Source organism: Melanotaenia boesemani, chromosome 12 (assembly GCF_017639745.1).
Source record: "Melanotaenia boesemani isolate fMelBoe1 chromosome 12, fMelBoe1.pri, whole genome shotgun sequence".
Taxonomy (NCBI): Eukaryota; Metazoa; Chordata; class Actinopteri; order Atheriniformes; family Melanotaeniidae; genus Melanotaenia; species Melanotaenia boesemani.
In genome coordinates, this window is record NC_055693.1 from 4,950,842 (window position 1) to 4,969,133 (window position 18,292).

Genomic DNA, 18,292 nt, shown 5'->3' on the forward strand with positions numbered 1-18,292 from the left:
TGTACTCACAGAACTGAAGTTGCATTTAAAAAAACATATAGAAATATATGGAAAGATTACATAACCATATAAGCTTTTTTTATCTTAACTGAAAGACGTACCAAATTCAACACAAGAGAAACAAGAAAAAGATGCAGTAAGAATATTAGAACTGAGACTTTTTACCATTTCATGGAAAATGTGAGCTCATTTGAACCTGATGGCAGCGATACATCCGTGAAAAGTTGTTCCAGGGTGATGTTTAGTATTGTGTAGCATCCCCGCTTCTTTTAACAGCTGTCTGGGAAGTGAGGACACCAGTTGCTGGGATGTTGTCCCAGTCTGGTCCTATGCAGGATTCTAGCTGCTCAACAGTACTGGACCTTCGTTGCTGGATTTTTGGTTTCATGATAGGAAAAAATTTAATATTTGAGTTACATAAAGGTTTTTTATTTGTTTCCTTCCTAATTGTCCTTGAAATTGTGATCAAGAGCCCCCCCACAACACAAAAAAATGACTTAGCCACTGATTAAACTTTGATGTTGTAATTTGATTTGAAGTTGCTCAAAATGTTTAGGCATCCAACATAATCTCGTCCCAGGCCAGGCAAACTGTCAGCCGGCCTGACTAGCAACCTGTCCAGGGTTTACCCAGCCTCTCGCCTGGTAGTTGCTAGGATAGGCTCCAGCCCCCCCAAGGCCCTGCATTGGAATAAGCAAGTATAGGAAATGGATGAATGGATGTTCCACAATTTTTAGTTTGTCTCAGACTGGTGAACCTTTCTCCATATTTCCTTCTGAGAGACTCTGCCTCTCTGAAATGCTCCTTTTATACCCAGTCATGGTACTGACCTGCTGCCAATTAACCTCATTAGTTTGTCAAATGCTCCTCCAGTTAATTTTAATTGGTGAGCGTTACTTTTCCATCCTTTTTGTGCTTCTATTCCAGATTTTTACAGATGTGTTGCAGCCATCAGATTGAAAAAAAAAAAAAACTCTAAATATTTTCAATGAAATTGTAAATTAATTATTTAATCTGATGTTTTTTCTGTATGGGATGAAATATTTATTTAATTTGCAAATCATTGCATATGCTCCTTGCTTTGTTGTTTTGTTTTATTATATATGTATTTATGGTTTTCTATAAATACATAGAGGACATTTCAGACAAAAACTTATCATTTCACTTAGTAAATGCCAACAGTAAGATTTTAATGGGAACAGCATTGGGTAAAAAATGATAGTCAGTCTGGGTCTTAGTGCTTTTTGGTTATGATTTCTTACTTTTCTTTCTTTCTTTTTCTTGTCTTGCAGTGCTGTTCGTCGCTTTGCCACACTGTTTGTCAACGTGAATGTAACATCTGAACCCCATGAGGTGTCGGCTCTGTGGTTCCTCTGGTACATCAAACAGTGTGGTGGAACCATGAGGATCTTCTCCACCACTAACGGAGGACAGGTAAGTTTGTTTGTCTGGATTCTGTGAAAAATAATTTTGAAAATACTTCCTATAAAAAAGGGGAAACAATACACTCAACTAAGAATCAGAAAATGTCCGGTGTTATGATTGGATTTCCAGCAAATCTGCATTTAAAGACATTCAAAGCAGAGGGGAGATGCCAAGAAGTGGACTTAGTGCTTTGCATCCTGCAGAGAATCATTCATTCATGGATAACAGAGCTGAGCATCAGTGAGAGAGGCTAAATCAGAGCCAGTACTTTCACCTTGGCCTGCTCTGCATCAGCCCAGAATAATTATGAGCCCCACAAAGGATGCTTTCTTGCAGTGTTGGCGGAGCTCACTCTGCTGCTGTACTTTCCAAAGCTGAGTGACCCTGTTGCCATGACCACAGAGGACTGGGATTGTGTTTCTGCAAACAAATGAGACTGTAGTCAGCTCTGATGTCATTTCCTGTTTGCTGGAACACTCAGAACATGTGCACATGTTAACGATGGATGCACAAGAGTGTGTATAATTTAAGAAAATATTTGTTTAAACAGAGACCTGTAATTGAAATGATGAATGGCACATTTGGTGTGGGTTCATTTTTTCCACTAAAACTGAAAATAAATTCAACAGGCACAGGCTCACTTTGTTTCACTGCCAGGACCCATTAAGGCTTAGTGCATAATTTAGCAGCGGCTGGCAGGCCACTTCATCCAAATGCCAGGATGGAATGCACACAATGTGTTTCTGGTCTTGGAAAGCAGGGAGATGTTGACACTAATCTTATGGAAAAGGTCACAGCCTTATCAATTTTGTGTATCAGAGCTAATCTCTCTCCACCCACTCAGTCTTTTCTCATCATTGATCAGCCTAAGCTGTCTAAACACAAATTTGTTGTGAAGGAAAGAAGTAAGATTGAGGATAACGATGCAAAACATCTGGAAAGCCAAAAGATTTAGCAGTTGCTTTCCTAAACACGGCTTTTCTTACACTGAAGGGGTCAAATGCTGCAAGGTCGGATGGGACAGAGAGTGAGAGTATGCAGAGCAAAGAAAAAGCTACACTACATCCATATAATCTGCAGTGATGACTGATCCTTGTTCTCCTTCGTGGACCTCTGAAGGAGAGAAAATTTGCAGGTGGCGCGGGTCAGGTCAGTGAGTGCATGGCCAAAGAGTTGGGTGACCACGTGAAGCTGGGGTCGCCCGTCTACAGGATCGACCAGACCGGTGACATGGTGGTGGTGGAGACGATGAACAAGCAGACCTACACAGTGAGTGGATCACAACAGTTTTACTGTCAGTGCAGCCATGTTTATAAAAAGAAAAATGTTCAGTCGAAACAGACTGGACTGATCTGCAGCGTAATTAAGATTTTTTTCCTTATTATTTATATTCGCTAACTTTACCAGCAACAAGACAATGTTTTTATATATATATATATATAATTTTTTTACTTTACAATTTACAAATGGGAATAACAAACGTTCTAGTCAATAACAAAGATTATATGGAAAGAAGAGAAACAACTAAATTAACAAGATTTGGGAAAAAAAAAAAACAGGCAGAGTGAAAGCATGCAAGCGCAACCTGGATTTAGCATCAGACCCTTCGTTACTAGAAGCTCCGCTGGTCCAGACCACAGCACAAGTCACATAAAGTTATGAGCTGCTAAAAAGGGTCTCCAGAAAAGTCTTGGATCTGTTGTTTTAGCCAAGTTTGTACAGATTTAGTTGGTCTAAATGTGTAATATATAACAACAGTATGAGCTAATATCTAAAGGAAGGTGGGGTTGTAGACTTCCAGCTTCTTAGCTACACCATTCTTTACTGTAGGGCAGTTTGCATGTACCGTTGTAGCTCAGAAGTTTGTAGAGAGCATGCAAAGAAGGCCCGGCTGTAGGGCTGAATATATCTACAATGTGCATCCGAAAAACTTTAAAGGTTGCAGACAGGAAGCTGTATAATGCTGGACAGAACCAAAATAGATGCGCAAACGAGCCCTCTGCACCTATTACAAGGAGACAGATGAGCTTTGTTTTTGGGAAATGCAACTTGTGTGAGACCTCGTACTGAGTCAACCTGAGACGAGAGCTGATGGAGCAGTGTTGAATTTGGGACAGTGCCTCCTTCCTGAGCTTCTCAGGTACTTCACCGTTCAAAGCTCCAGCCCAAGCTGCGCTGATAAAATCAGAAGTAGTCACAGCAGTAAAACAGTTAAGTTTTTACACGGTCCACCTTGAGTCTGTGGGAAGTAAAAGGTTCTCTGCCAGCAAGAAGTAAAAAAGAAGTGGCTGATTTGTGATGCAGATTCAGAGGAATCACTTAAAAACTTTATTAATTCCAATAAAATAAATTTTTTTAAATAAATATATTTTTTTTTTCCAAAGGGCAAAAGCTGCTGGCATATAAAATAAATACATTTTAAAATAAATATAAATATGAAAATAAATGGAAATAGAAATATGAATATATACAGAAGCCTGGAGCTGCTTTGATTGAACTTTTTTGAGTTACTTCGAGGTGATGGGTAACTCATTACCTTGAGATATCAAAATAATTTATCTTGTTTTCAAAAAAGAGCTTTTTCTTTGCTCTTTTCAATAGTTTTCTTTAAGTTAAACAAACAGAATAACACATTTGCCTCAGCTTACTGACATGGATTCTCACCACTTGCAACAATTACTAGTTATAATTAGTTACTAGTTACTCGTTGCTTGGCTTGATCATCTCGCAGTTTCAGGAAAACAAGCTTGTAACAGCTTATCTCACCATCTTAAGAAAGGGCTCATTTCTTAAAATGAAGAGAAAATGTAACTTGTTATTGTATGAAAACAGACTTTATTATCTTAGGAAAACGGGATAATTAACTTGTGATCTTGATAACAGCATAAATAAATTATTGCAGGAATGGCTGCTGTCAGCTTCCGTAGATAAATAGGAATTTACATGTTTTCTAGTCAAACTATTAGAGCTGTCACAGTATTTACTGCATAAGTACGATTGCCCAAACAGTCACAATAATATTGTTATTATATCAATATTAAACTTGAAAACTTTGATGTTTTCATCTCATTTGTTAAACTCTTAAACTATATGAAAACCTAAATCTGCAGTGAATTTTTTACTTTGTCATCATCAAGATCCAGCCACAGTATTATTTATTATCAACACGTCATTGATATTTCATTCTTATTCGCTCTTTAATTAACCTACAAATTAAATGTGAACTAATGCTCTCTTTATAGACTACCATGTTACTTGGAGACAATAAACCTACTTAGTTGAGAGATATTTCACTTGGTGTTTTTTTTTTTTTTTACTTTATTACACTTTATTATATTAATTTATTTATTATATAAGTTTTTTCTTTGTAAAGTATCCAGACTTTACTGACACTCGTTGTTTGTATTAAACTCAAACTGAGGATGTATTTTTCTAAAAACTGGTGGTTTGTATTATTTTCAGTTTAATAAAGGGTTTTAAAAATATTTTAAATTGTTTAATTCTGTTCCGTCTGATGTGCTGTTCTTATTGTACTGTTCTTACCAAATTATCTGAAATTATTTTTTAAATCCCGTTTCAGGCAGATTAGATTCTGTTAGATTAAAATTCGATTTCTATGGCAAAACTATGGATTTTCTTTTCTCTTTTTCCACAAAACATCTGGTAATACATTAAACTTAAAACAGCTACTAGTTAATGTGCTAAAACTAATCTGTTGTGCATTCATGCAGGAGTTTTACCAATCCAGCCTTATCAATAATAATTTGTTAGTGTTATGAGATATTATTATTTCTCTGTTATATGTCTTTTCGTACTGGGATTTAAATGGAAAACAAAATCACTTTAAAATTTTAAATGGACTTCGTTATATAGCGCTTTTCCAGTCAGCTTAACCACTCAAAGTACTTTAAACTACCTGTCACATTCACCCATTCACACACACACACAAACACACTCATACCTCGATAGGCACATCGGGAGGGAGGTTAAGTGTCTTGCCCTTCAACATGTGGTCAGGGAAAGCCTGGAATCGATCCACTGACCTTCCGGTTCCTCCCGAGCTACAGCTGTTCTTTACACCACAAGTTGTTGCTTGGCTGAGTGGATGTTACTTAATCAGAGAAAAGGAGAAATATGCTAATATGCTCCTCTGCTGTCACCTACTGGTAGGTTAGCCACCTGCTTACGCTGTTCTCTCCAGAATCTGGTTTCATACTGTTTGTTGACCTGTTTTTGTCTTTGCCTTTGTTTTAGGCCAGGTATGTGATCATGGCTACTCCCCCCGCTATGAACCTGAAGATGCACTTTAACCCTGAGCTGCCCCCGCTGAGGAACCAGCTGATCAACCGTGTCCCCATGGGCTCCGTCATCAAGTGCATGGTCTACTACAAAGAGAACTTCTGGAGGAAAAAGGGTAAAAAGCAGACAGTGAGATGGACAGAGCGATGCAGGCTGTCATGTTTGTTTTAATGTTTGGTTGTGTCACCAGGTTATTGTGGCAGCATGGTGATCGAGGAGGAGGGAGCTCCCATTGGACTGACGCTGGATGACACAAAGCCTGATGGGAGTGTGCCTGCCATCATGGGGTGAGTTCATAGCTGTATTCTTGTTCTAAAAGGATATATTCTGCTTATCCTAACAATAGTACTTTTAAGGCATAAAGTGTGTAAAGCAACAACTTTTAGTCAAGTAAATTACTCAGAAACTAAAAAAGAGTCTAACAGGACATTTTTCCCCTCCTTTTCTTCTCCAGATTCATTCTTGCTCGCAAGACCAGAAAGCTGTGTGACCTGACCAAAGAAGAGAGGTTAGAAAACATGAACACAGCATAAATACACAAATACAATTTGTAAACCTGCACAGTGAGTTTAATCCAAACTCTTGTATGTTGTATGTAGGTTAAAGAAAATCTGCGAGATTTATTCCAAAGTGCTGGGCTCAGAGGAGGCTCTGCATGTAAGTCTGGATACAAATAAACATAAACAGCTAAATTCCTTCACTAGTTTCATCATTCATGTGCCCACTTGTGTGTTTCAGCCAGTGCACTATGAGGAGAAGAACTGGTGTGAGGAGGAGTACTCTGGAGGCTGCTACACAGCCTATTTCCCCCCAGGAATCCTCACTCAGTATGGCAGGTGAGTCACACACAGTCCAGTGAATGCTCAGTGGTTGGTGTTGGTTTTAAATGTCTTCCTGGAGCAGGTTTCATACAGAATCTGTGTCTTTGTGCAAACCCATGCTGGTTTATCAGATTCCTGCTCTTGTTGGCATATTTTTTCCTAAAAGAAAACATGAACATGATGAAACTTGTGCCCATCAGTGTCTATGCAGTTGATGCTTTGGGCTTTTTTTATGCTTGGTTTAACATTCCTGGGCTTAATGCTTAATTGCTTCCCATGTCACAGAATCACGGTTAACGGCTCAAATTGAACTAAATTGCGTAATTAAATTTATAAGCATGAAGAATGTCATTCATCCCCATAACATAGAGGTTTTGAATTATCTGCTAGGATTTTGTACCAATGTAGGCCATACTTATAAACAAACCATGCAAACTGCCCACAAGGCAACACTTCAGGAAGGTGTTAAAGCCATAGTACAAGTTGAAGCTTTTTCATTATTTAATTATCTAAACAATGTTTCTTTGTGTTTGAGGCAAACAGTTTTCTTGAAAGAACACAGTTTGTGCACAAAACTACTTTACATCAAGCATAGGCAGAGTAACAGACAAGAAAGTAGTAGCACAAACATGTCTGTTTATAATGTGAGCAAATGTGAAATAAATAAACACTCTGTGAAAGAAAAACAGTTTTAACCCTTTAAAGTTCACACTAAGAAAAAAACAAGGCATTTTTTTTCTTTGGACAATATAAAGACTCTGTTTTTAAACAAGTTGTTGAGGAAATAGTTAATAATGTATAATAACTTTATATATTTGGCATTAAATTACCTAAACTGAATGGTATGGAAGGGTCATTCAGGTTTATTCCACAGGTTTTTTATTAAATTCATCATAGTCATTAAAAAAATGGCTCAACCAAAACTGTAGAGCACGCTGTCAAAGGATTAAAAAGTCTTATGTTTTGTCTATTCCTGTCTCCAGAGTGCTGAGGGAGCCGGTGGGCAGGTTGTACTTTGCAGGCACAGAGACGGCCACAGAATGGAGTGGATACATGGAGGGGGCAGTACAAGCTGGAGAGAGAGCAGCCAGAGAGGTCAGTGCTCTGGTCCACCTCAGCGCACCTACTGAACCTTTAGAAACAGCTGGGGCACAGCATGCAAATTGTAGAAGAGGTTCTACAGAAAGCAAAGCTTTCAGGTTCATTGAAAAACACTAGCAGGAGTAGGAAGAAGTGTGAGGAAACAGCTAAAGTTCTCTGCAAAATCTTTTTGAGCCACTGCTTTGTGCAATCAGTTCACACACTCGAAGGGTATTAACACTACATGAGCTCAACAGCATCCTACAGCTAACTGTGTAAATGACACAGCAAAACAAACCTGTTTATTCAGAGAACACATTAAGAATAGAAATACAGCATATTACATGTGAATCATCTGCAGAACATCAGTGAATAAAAAGATTTGTCAGCTCTTTCTACAGATCACAAGTTATATTAGAGGCATGTATTATCAAATACTTTATGCAAATAACCTGCTATTTGATATTTCTACTTTATACAGATGTCAGTATTGCATGACAATTGGCATTCTGACTAACATAAGCTGTGTGTCCTTCCAGGTCATGTGTGCCATGGGTAAAATTCACCAGAGTCAGATCTGGATGTCAGAGCCGGAGAATGAGGTGAGGAACGTATTGTATTGACCTTGATCGCAGTCCAGGACATGTTGACAGATGATTGTTTTGCTTCCAAAACATAAGCTGCTACAAAAATTAAAAATGGAGGAATCAGAAATGGAGGACTTGTATGTATTAATTAAAAATACAGATCTTCAAAAGTTCGAGTGTTGCCTGTCAAATAGGAGTTCCTCATGATTTTAAATAGAGCTCTCCAGCTGCGTCCTCATTTAGTTTTGAGGTACCTCAAGGCTTCATACTGGGCCCCATTGCCTTCTCATTATGATTTTTTTTTTATATAAAATCCAATTGATAAGTAGATTCAATAAGAATATGCTTATTTATTTTACTTTTCCTTCTTTTTATGATTATGATTTTAACAGGTATATTTCCATTTACCCCATTGCCCACTTTGCATATCCTCAATTAAAACCCAGATTTGATCAGTCACTTTGCTCAGTATGTTATTTAATAAATTTTCACATTCAGTCATTAAAAGTACTTTATTCTTCCTCCTTTCCTCCTGCAGGAAGTTCCAGCACTCCCGTTTGAAACCACCTTCTGGGAGAGGAATTCACCTTCAGTTGGGGGTTTTTTCAAGCTCATGGGAGTTTCTACCTTCCTGTCTGTTGCTGTTGCAGCAGGCCTGGTGGCCTACAAGAAGGGCCTCCTGCCACTGAGTTAAACTGCCCACACTGGTCATCTCATCATCTCATCTGCATCTCAAGGGAACACAACTCACTAGAAACTATATTCATGCACTTCAGGTTCACTACTTTATGCCCTGAGCTACAACTTGTGAACAGACTACATAGGGTTTAGAAAGAATTTTCCTTTTTTAAATTTTTCTTTTTATTTTCTTTTTTCAACACTGTGCTATGTAAGAGACTGTTCATTTCATGCAAAAATGAAGAAAATAAAGCAGTGATGGGCTGGCAAGTTGAGAGATGTAGTTGGAATGGAAGAGAAGATTAAACTTTCTAATAGTCAATCTGATGTACAGACTGTGAAACCAATGAAGGAAAAATATCTGAATTTTAAGGGGGAAAATATATTACTATTCCACACTTTGCCAATGACACTCACGTTCATGATTACATGTGAGTTTATTATCTCATCATGCTTACTTGTGTGTATGAGTTTCGTGACTGTATGTACAAAGTGTGTGTGTGTGTGTGTGTGTGTGTGTGTGTGTGTGTGTGTGTGTTTCCAGTGTGTCTAATGACCTCTGTTTATTTTAGTTGCTGATTTATTTTGGCCAAGATGTTTGATGAAATTCAGTAACATTAGAGGAAAATAGACCTGTGCCATCGTCCGCTTAAAATCACAGATGAGGATCAAAAAAGAGGGGCTTTTCTGTTATATTCTCACTTTACATTAACAAATCCCATGAAAAGAGAAATAGCTGCAAATGAATGGATACCTGATGTCTATTTTCCTTGAGCTTTTGAGTTAATGTCCAAGTATCATTTAAAAACATTTGTAAATTTCAGCTTTCGATATTCCCACTGATACTATCAATTCTCCTTATGACAAATAACTCTAAATTTTAAATAGTCACAGGTATTTTGATTTTGTTAATCCTGTCAATTATTGTTTAATGCCATTTGGTATTAGATTCATCATTTGTTTTTTGTTTGGGTGAATAATTAGCTTGGATGTGAAAGAGAAACACAAGACAAATAAAACGAGACTAAAGTTTATAAATTTGGTAAGTTTCACCACTTTAAAATACAGTTGAAATTCAATAAGGTAATTGAACCATTATCTAAAATGTTATCTCTAAATTAGGCTACTTAAATCTTACACATTCTGGTTCAAGATTTTTCTTTTTTTTCAACAAGCGTACCAAATTTTAGGTTTCAATTATCAGGTTTACCGTACACAGTGGATAACTATATTTCTTATATTTAATTATTTTTATGAACAAAAAATAGTTGTAAATATCAAAATGCTGAGATTTCTCCCTAGTTAATTATGACTATCTAAAGCTAACTAGCTCTGGCTTATTAGCTATAGCTAACCTGATGTGGCTAGCTAGCTAAAACTAATTAGATGTGGCTAGCTAGCTAAAACTAATTAGATGTGGCTAGCTAGCTAAAGCAACAGCAAACTAGATGTGGCTAGCTAGCTATAGCTACAGGTAGTTAAAGCTAAATAGCTGTGGGTAGTTAGCAACTAGCTACAACTACAGCTAGCTAACCACAGTTAGCCAGTACTTGTGCATAAGTGTAGTGTGGTTGTTTTCTTGCTTTCATTTGTATTTCTGAACCATAGAGAATGTGAAGCTACATAATGTAATTTTGCATGCTAGGTCAATAGGACCATCTTGGAAGGGATCCTTTTTTAAACCACTATTTACAAGCTTGGTTACATATTTGCCTGGCTAAAAGTACTCAAATTGAGCAGAGAGGGGAAGTGAATTGAGACAGCAAAAAGGAGAAAGAAGGAAGTAACTTAACCACACTACACTGAAAGATTTCCCCCTCACTAATTATGAGATTTGTTACCAATTTTTTAAAATTCTGAAAACTAATACTTCAAGATGAGGATAAGAAGAATAATGCTAGTCTCATTCTTTAGATTAAAACCTGTATTTTGGGGTATGTAGTGTTGTTAAGCTGCTGTGAATGGTTGTCTTTTGGTAAACGTAATAGAAGCACTTGAATGTATTCTCTTCAAAATAGATGACACATTATTTGTTGTTGTATTAAGATAATCAGATTTTAACTTGTATGTGCTTACCATTTTAGTCACATTTTAGATTAACACATAACACAGGGGTCTATTGTAACAAAACCATATGATGCATTTAAAGCCCAAAACACACTTTTTGTCTATCCATGAAAGTGCAAACTGACAAAAAAAAATTATATATATATATATATATATATATATATATATATATATGGCCAGACTGCATCTTATATGTCTTATATGTTTATGTTTTAAGTTTTGTTTTATTTTAAATTTGATTAGTTTTAATCACACAGAATGTAGCTGAATGTTTTGTAAGAAGCCATTAGATTTGTTTTTGAAAAAGCAAAACAAAAAAAAAAAAAAAAAAAAAAAATTATTCCCAGAAAAACATTCCATACACAAATTGAGAAAAGGAAAATCAAGCAAATTCCTGCAGTAAATTTAAACAATTAGCTGCACTTTAATGTTAGCTGTTAATTGTCAGAGTAGAAGTTGTGTTTTGTCCTACTGGAAGTCTGATTTTGGAGAAAGAGTCCAACCTTCAGATGAAAACTTCTAATAATTCATCCATTATGTTGAAAGCATCGTACAGTGTTTGCAGCTCTGCATCCCCATGGCGAGAATCTTGTTTTTGTCCCAAAGACTGGTGTTTGTGAGTGTAGTTTATCTGTTGTGCCTTAATGGAAGTCATAGTGTTTCTGTCATTTTTCTCAAGTGCCTGTCTGACTCTGACACTGTCCATTTTCCCCCTCCATTCCCTGCTAACACAGGTTAGATGAACCAGGTTAGGGCATCGTCATTACCCATTTACAGGGAACAACTAAATATTATGCCCAGAATTTTACTGTTTTATATTAGCCCCTGTATTACCTGAGTTAATCCTCACTATAAACTTGACTCAGGTTAAGCCAGGTATATAAACTCAGCATTGGCTGTGATTAATAGCACTCTTGACTGTTGGGGTGATCAAAATACTTTTTTCTCCAGTGAAGCCAAGTCTGTGTATGTTTAGTATTGTGATTGCAGTGCTTCATTGTGTCTCCCCTTGTTGTGGTGCCCTTATGTCATTCTGGCTGCTCCCTTATTCACACATTGACCCACCAACCCCTCCATCCCACCGTCTGCACTACTTTTATGCTATTCCAGGCCGAATCTAAAAGAAAGGATTGGATAATTGTTATTAGTCACATTTTAACCCATCTATTAACAAGTTCTTGTTTTCGGTTGGCTGATGTCAGTGAACAAAGTCACCATGCTCTGTCCGTCCATCCTAAACTACAGTGCTGGCACCGAACCATCAGCAGACATAACCGACATTATCTGAACCATCTGGGTTTTTCCTGAGACTGTTCCTCTTGTTCTTCTGTGGACATGAGCCTTCTTAAATATTCCTGTGACCTGTTCTTGTATGTCTTTGATTCCTCAAAAAAAGCTGATAATATTTAAAAGAAAGAAATGTGAAATAAATCTTTTAATCGTCATAAACTAGTTTTGTGTGTATTATTGGGTATTTGATATATCTGCATCCATTCAGCGGCGGTACATTTGTAGTTGGGGGGTATTTGAAAAGATTGGGGTACTTCTACTAGTAAGAGGATGTTTTTATGTGATGGAGTGAAATACAGTATATGAATTATGTAAAAACATGTTTTACAAGGACAAATAATATATAATTAAGACAAAAATCTGTCTAAAAGGAATATATTTCTATTTTTCCTGCAAGCATAGGCTAGCTGCACAGGGCATACCTCCATTAAACGAGGTCCACTGGGCCAAGGGGCTTGTGTTTTAAAGATTAATATTTTGGCATGCTATGCACAATTCAGCTTCTAAAAAAATGGTTAAACCACTATGAAATGTTTGAAATTTGAGTTGTTTGATATGGCACAAACTTCTGTTAGTTATCACAATTCTTCCCTGATTCTCCAAACTGAGAGTATTCTCACTACTGTGTACTGCAGGTAATATATGGTCTCATGAGCACTTCACATCGTCTAATAAATCCCCTATAATGTTCTTTGATTTGGATACTTGATGTTTAATTGGGATTTCTTACACCAGTCAGAGAAATTTGACACCATACAAGCTATGATACGATCATAACTGATGAGAGAAGCAATTACAGGATCATTCACGATACTAAAAAAGACATATTATGGCCTATTTCAGAAGCTGACATAATTTCCTGAGCTCATTATAGCATATAACATGATTTGGTCAATATAGCACAGTGACACATTAAAGCAGCTCCTTTTTCTTCCATTAATTTACGCCTCTGTTCAAATAGATCATTTAAGCAGCATGGAGTGAAACAACTCTCCACCCCTCTCTTACACAGGGTCTGTCTTTTCTGAAATCTGTAGTACTCAGTAAGCCATGGAACGTGTTATTTCAAAATGAGAGAACATGTAGTGAATAATCAGAGTTGTTTAACCAGTTGTGTTTTCTAAAATTTCATCAAGCATGCTTAGAGAGATGTGAAAGCAATTTATTCTGGATTCACAATAAATATACTGTAGTTTATCCCTTTAAAAAAACGCGTGTACCAAAACATTTAGATCTCTGACAAACCCTAAGAGAACTGTGATTTAGTGCAAGAATCTTTAAAGTGTAGAGAAACTATATCGCTTCCAGTTAAATGTCAAACTTCAAATGTTTCACTTTTAGTTCTGGTTTACTCTGATGGTTTCATTTCTTATTTAAAACACACTGCAGCTTATCTCCTTTGGACCAGTCAGTCAGGCCCCTTCAGTGTGTCTGTGACTTTGTCAGGACTTTAGTTCTGCCTGGCTGAAGTCCTATTTTATCTCCACAATATTTGATTCAATCTTCCCTTTGAGCAGCAGACTCATTCATAAAAATCTGCAAAGTTGATATGAATCATGGCTACATGACAATGTTAAGATGTTGGTCAGAATATTAGCTCTTAATTTTTTTTTTTTTTTTTTATGTTTTCCTGCCTTCAAGTGTTTGCTCATGTGATTATATTTCCTTGCAGTAATGTACATCACCACTAGAGGGCACGTGACAACCATCAATGCAATACAGACTGCTGTAGAAAAAAATGAAACCTGGTCATTTAGCCACAGACCATTATTTTCTCTGGTGATGTTGTCGTTTGTTACGGTACATATACAAAGACTTGTGAAGGGAAAACTGTCACATTAATCCTGGGCTGGGGTTAGTCATGTTGTCTCCAGGCTGCTTTTGCTGGTTGACATATGGCACTCATGTTGCTTTCATCACTCCCTGTGTGAGCTGTGATAGCCAGAGGCTCGTCCAATCCCAGATTGACACAGCATGGTTTAGTCACTATGAACACTTTCCAATCTCATGCTATAAAACTGTGGCGTGCTTTCCACTCTGCACAAAGGTTGTGTAACTGCAGCATGCATCACATCAGCAGCATGAGCAGAGGCCTCAAATTAGTGCCATCGCTTCACAATGGTGATTACACATGTGCGTGCAGCTGCACATGCACAAACGAGCACCACCTTTAGGCACACTGTGGTTTCATTATTAGGCTGAAGCCCTGCTTCCCGGTCCACTGCAGCTTGCACTTGTATGAAATCTGACATTGTCAATTTGCCTCCCAATCCGTCAGACTGTGGATTGGATTCTGATGCCTGTTTTGTGTGGACCAGGAACTCTGACTGTGTTGCAACCGCTAGTCATCCATAAAACCCACTACCTCAACAACTCAGCAATGAAAATGTCTGCAATCTCTTATTAAATGTTCCAACTCCAATACTTGATTTTTTTTTTTTTCCAGGTGTTCGCTGATCAGAATCCCTCTTCTGAAGGTGAGATGAAACAACAAAGTATGCAAAAATAAATAAATAAATACACACTTTCTGATGGAATAAGTGTCTGGTTCATATCATCAAACTAAATGTTTGATAAAATATTTATGTACAAACTCTTAAGCTGCACCTCATTTGTTTGGATATAGTGGATATGTTTGTTTGTAATAATAAACAAACATACATACAGCAATCCCAGTAATCTCCCCTCTCCCACCCTTAAAACTCCAACCCAGCAGCATCATACTGTTAGTACATATATAAATCAGTTATACATACATCATACATCATCATCAATTAAATGGATCCAAAAGCTTATGAAGTTCTGCACAATGACTTATTAATTTGAGTCAGGTGTGTTGGAGCAGGGAGACATTGAAAGCCTGCAGGACAGTGGCCCTGGGGGACCTGAGCTGGACAACCCTAGCTCACATCTTTCCTAGATTTAAAGCAAGAACAAAAATGCTCCAAAATGTAAAAATATTATGAAATATCTTCTCACACTGGACAGACGTTTCAACCTCACGTCTTTTCAAATTATAAGTTGACGAAGCTGAAGTTCTGTTGTGTAGAAATACCTCAAATAACCACAAAGTTATTTCAGCACTCAACACTTATTTATGTGTTCGTGGTCAGGACCACAGACATCAGTGCAGAGTCAGCGGTGGGGCTTTGTCATGTTGTATGCAGGACTTGTTTGTTCTGAAACAACCAAATAAAAAAAAATTAAAATTAAAAAAATCTTCACTAAATTATCTGTGTTCAGGCTGCTCCTACAAATGGTTTGGATGACTTCTTATAGAAAATAATGCACTGCTCTGTTGTATTGTCTGCATGACATTTCTGGCAGGCTGTGCAGTCACACATTCATCTTTCGTGTTGCTGGAAATATGTAGCCAAATCTATAAATGTTGTATATAACTTTTTGTTCAGTGTTCTATGAACAGGTTAAAAAAAAAGCCACACATCTCTACCTAAAAAAGTGACGTCGTTAGAGAGCAAAACTTCCAGTGTACCACAGTTGATTTTGTGAAATTATGTTAAAAATATTAAAACCTTTTTTGTTTTATTCTTTCTGCAGAAGTTATCCTTTTTAGAAAAGATAACTCGTGTCTTTATTTTGTTGTTCCAGTACCAGAAAAGTCGTGCAGACGCCATGCCAAAGCTCCACCATCGACTTAACATGCCCTGTTTTCCGTAGTCCCGGCACATAATTTATAACAACTATGAGCCGCAAACACGTAAATAAATGTTGAGACCTTGTGGTTATTCCAGGTATTTCTGTTAGATCAGGCTGGCACAGGACTAGGGATGGGGGATACCAACATTTTTTCTGTTGATACAATACCCTTAGTTTACGGTACCCTTTCATCGATACCAGTATTGATATCAATACTTCTTGTTCCTTAAAGGAAATTCATGATTGTATAGTGTGCATTAGTGTCTTTACTGCAAGTGCAATATGGAATATAAATAAAACTCAAGAACATCAATACTTAAAAGAAATGCTTTAAAAACAATAAATTATACTGATGAGTAAATAAAAAATGAGTACAAATCTAAAATACATATTAATATAAGATTATTCACATCTATTAACTAGAAACAGAATATGTAAAAGTAACCTGACAACTACATTTAAAACATAATGCACTATAGCCGGCATTAAACCAAAAACAAATGGCGTGTTTTGTATCAGAAGAGTGGAATCTCATATTCAAAATATCAAATCCGATATTTTGACTTGCTGACATCGAGGTATCGACTCCAGAGTATCGCTACGCCCATCCCAAAGATGGACATAATTTGCACAGAAGTGTTTGATTTAATTTTCTGACAGTGCATAATATTCCCATAAATAATCATAAGCATACGAGGTGCCTGATGTTCACGGTTCATCTGTAGCTTCTCTCTTTTCACCTGCCCTTGCCGTTTTAGAGCAGGCCAGCGTTGCCTCGGAGCATTCCTGGTTCGTCATGCTTGAGTGTGCAGTGCATCGTGGGTAACACAGCGTGAAGTAGGTGTTGCGCCGGGGAAAATGTAGTGTAGCAGAACCTCACAGTAACCTCAACAAGTTCACATTCAAGTTTTTTATTTGCAAATGGTAAATGGTCCATTTGTTTTGGTTTAACATTCACAGAAAAACAAACATGAATTTGAATTTGTTCATGCACAACACTGCTTAGTGCCCTCTGTTTGGTACCACTTTTTAGTTTAAGTCTTAACCCATAAGAGCCCGACATGACATATATGTTACATACAATTTCTGAGACATTTTGCCTCAATTTATGGTATAAACTTTGCTCAAAATCCTGTTGAACACAATCTGATACTTGTCTTCTGACCCCTAATAGATACCCAGAAGCAGAAAATCATTTTATAATATTTTAATGTATCACATGGTGGTAGATATCCCTCTCAAAAAAATGTAAATTTTTTTGTTACATTTTGTTAAAGGGCCAAATAAAGATCTCATAGTAAAAAAAAATGGACTTTTCTGACCATTTTTTCATGGGTCGGGCCTTAATAGGTTAAGAATGCTATGCAACACTCTTGCAATGCTCATGCAGGCTTCTTGTCCTCACTTTCATGGGTGCAAACTGTTGTAACTACTTTTTCATAGTATTTTCTACTGTTGGAGGGAAAGAGGTTTCTTACTATTGTGGGAAATATCCCTCTATTATGTGCCCGGAATGTAGGAACTGTTAATGATTGTAGTTCATAAACACTCCATTTGTCTCTTTTTTGTTGTTGTTCTTAATATTCAGCTTAAATTTGCTAAATGAAGACTTTGCACTACACAGGCTCTTGCATTGTAACTCCAGTTGGATGCAGAGAGACATAACATATTTCCATCATTCCCTGACCAGATGATGTTTTCCTTAAGGTGAAAGACTTTAAATAAATATTTTGCTGTCAGATCGGCACTTCCCTAAGACAGCCTTGCACTTATCTTCAGTACCAGTTCAGAATGATCAGTTACAGTGAAAATCCCACAACAAAAACGCTCTGATTCAATCCCAGGCACTCCTGTGGGGTAACACTGCTAACCAACACTCCACCCTCTACGCTGATAAAAACAAACCTGCAATGTTAAGTAGTAAAAGGAGCACTGAAAGGAAATATTTGACTACAAAGGAAATACATGCTTACTTTCTCCATAAAACAGCTTCAGTGTTTGTGCAGACTTAGCTTTCTGCAGTGTTGATTAATGAGCTTTTGACTTGAAAAAAAGGAATTACTTATCTTTGCTAATCTAAGCTTACTGTTTGCAAGCAGTTGCTTCCTATTTAACATCGAGGTTAAAAATCAATCCTTTCATCTAAAAGAGTTTAGTAAAAAGGAATTTCCAAAAGTGTTTATTCCATGATGTCCGTCATGAATTAATAATTTTTTAATTAATGAAGGTTGGATTTTTTTTTTTTACAGTTTGACCAAACCGGATTTACTTTTTGGTAACGGCTGTAAAGATTTAGACAAATTTAACTGCTTTTTCATTCCCTGCAGCCACATTTCAGCCACTGTCAATCTGTAAGCACTTTACATCCTATCAGGCATTACATTGCAT

The 18,292-nt window shown here is 37.0% G+C and overlaps 1 protein-coding gene across 1 annotated transcript in view; it reads left to right on the top strand.

The window, feature by feature from the left end:
- Positions 1 to 9,160, top strand: part of mao (monoamine oxidase) — a 45,139-nt gene extending 35,979 nt beyond the window's left edge. The window contains exons 6-15 of the mRNA XM_042000979.1: positions 1,293 to 1,434; positions 2,545 to 2,694; positions 5,680 to 5,839; positions 5,915 to 6,011; positions 6,179 to 6,232; positions 6,324 to 6,381; positions 6,463 to 6,560; positions 7,529 to 7,640; positions 8,165 to 8,227; positions 8,751 to 9,160. Coding sequence (XP_041856913.1) covers positions 1,293 to 1,434; positions 2,545 to 2,694; positions 5,680 to 5,839; positions 5,915 to 6,011; positions 6,179 to 6,232; positions 6,324 to 6,381; positions 6,463 to 6,560; positions 7,529 to 7,640; positions 8,165 to 8,227; positions 8,751 to 8,906 — 1,090 coding nt within the window. The 3' untranslated portion in view covers positions 8,907 to 9,160. The remainder of the gene's footprint in view (positions 1 to 1,292; positions 1,435 to 2,544; positions 2,695 to 5,679; positions 5,840 to 5,914; positions 6,012 to 6,178; positions 6,233 to 6,323; positions 6,382 to 6,462; positions 6,561 to 7,528; positions 7,641 to 8,164; positions 8,228 to 8,750) is intronic.
- The last annotated feature ends 9,132 nt before the right edge of the window (positions 9,161 to 18,292 follow it).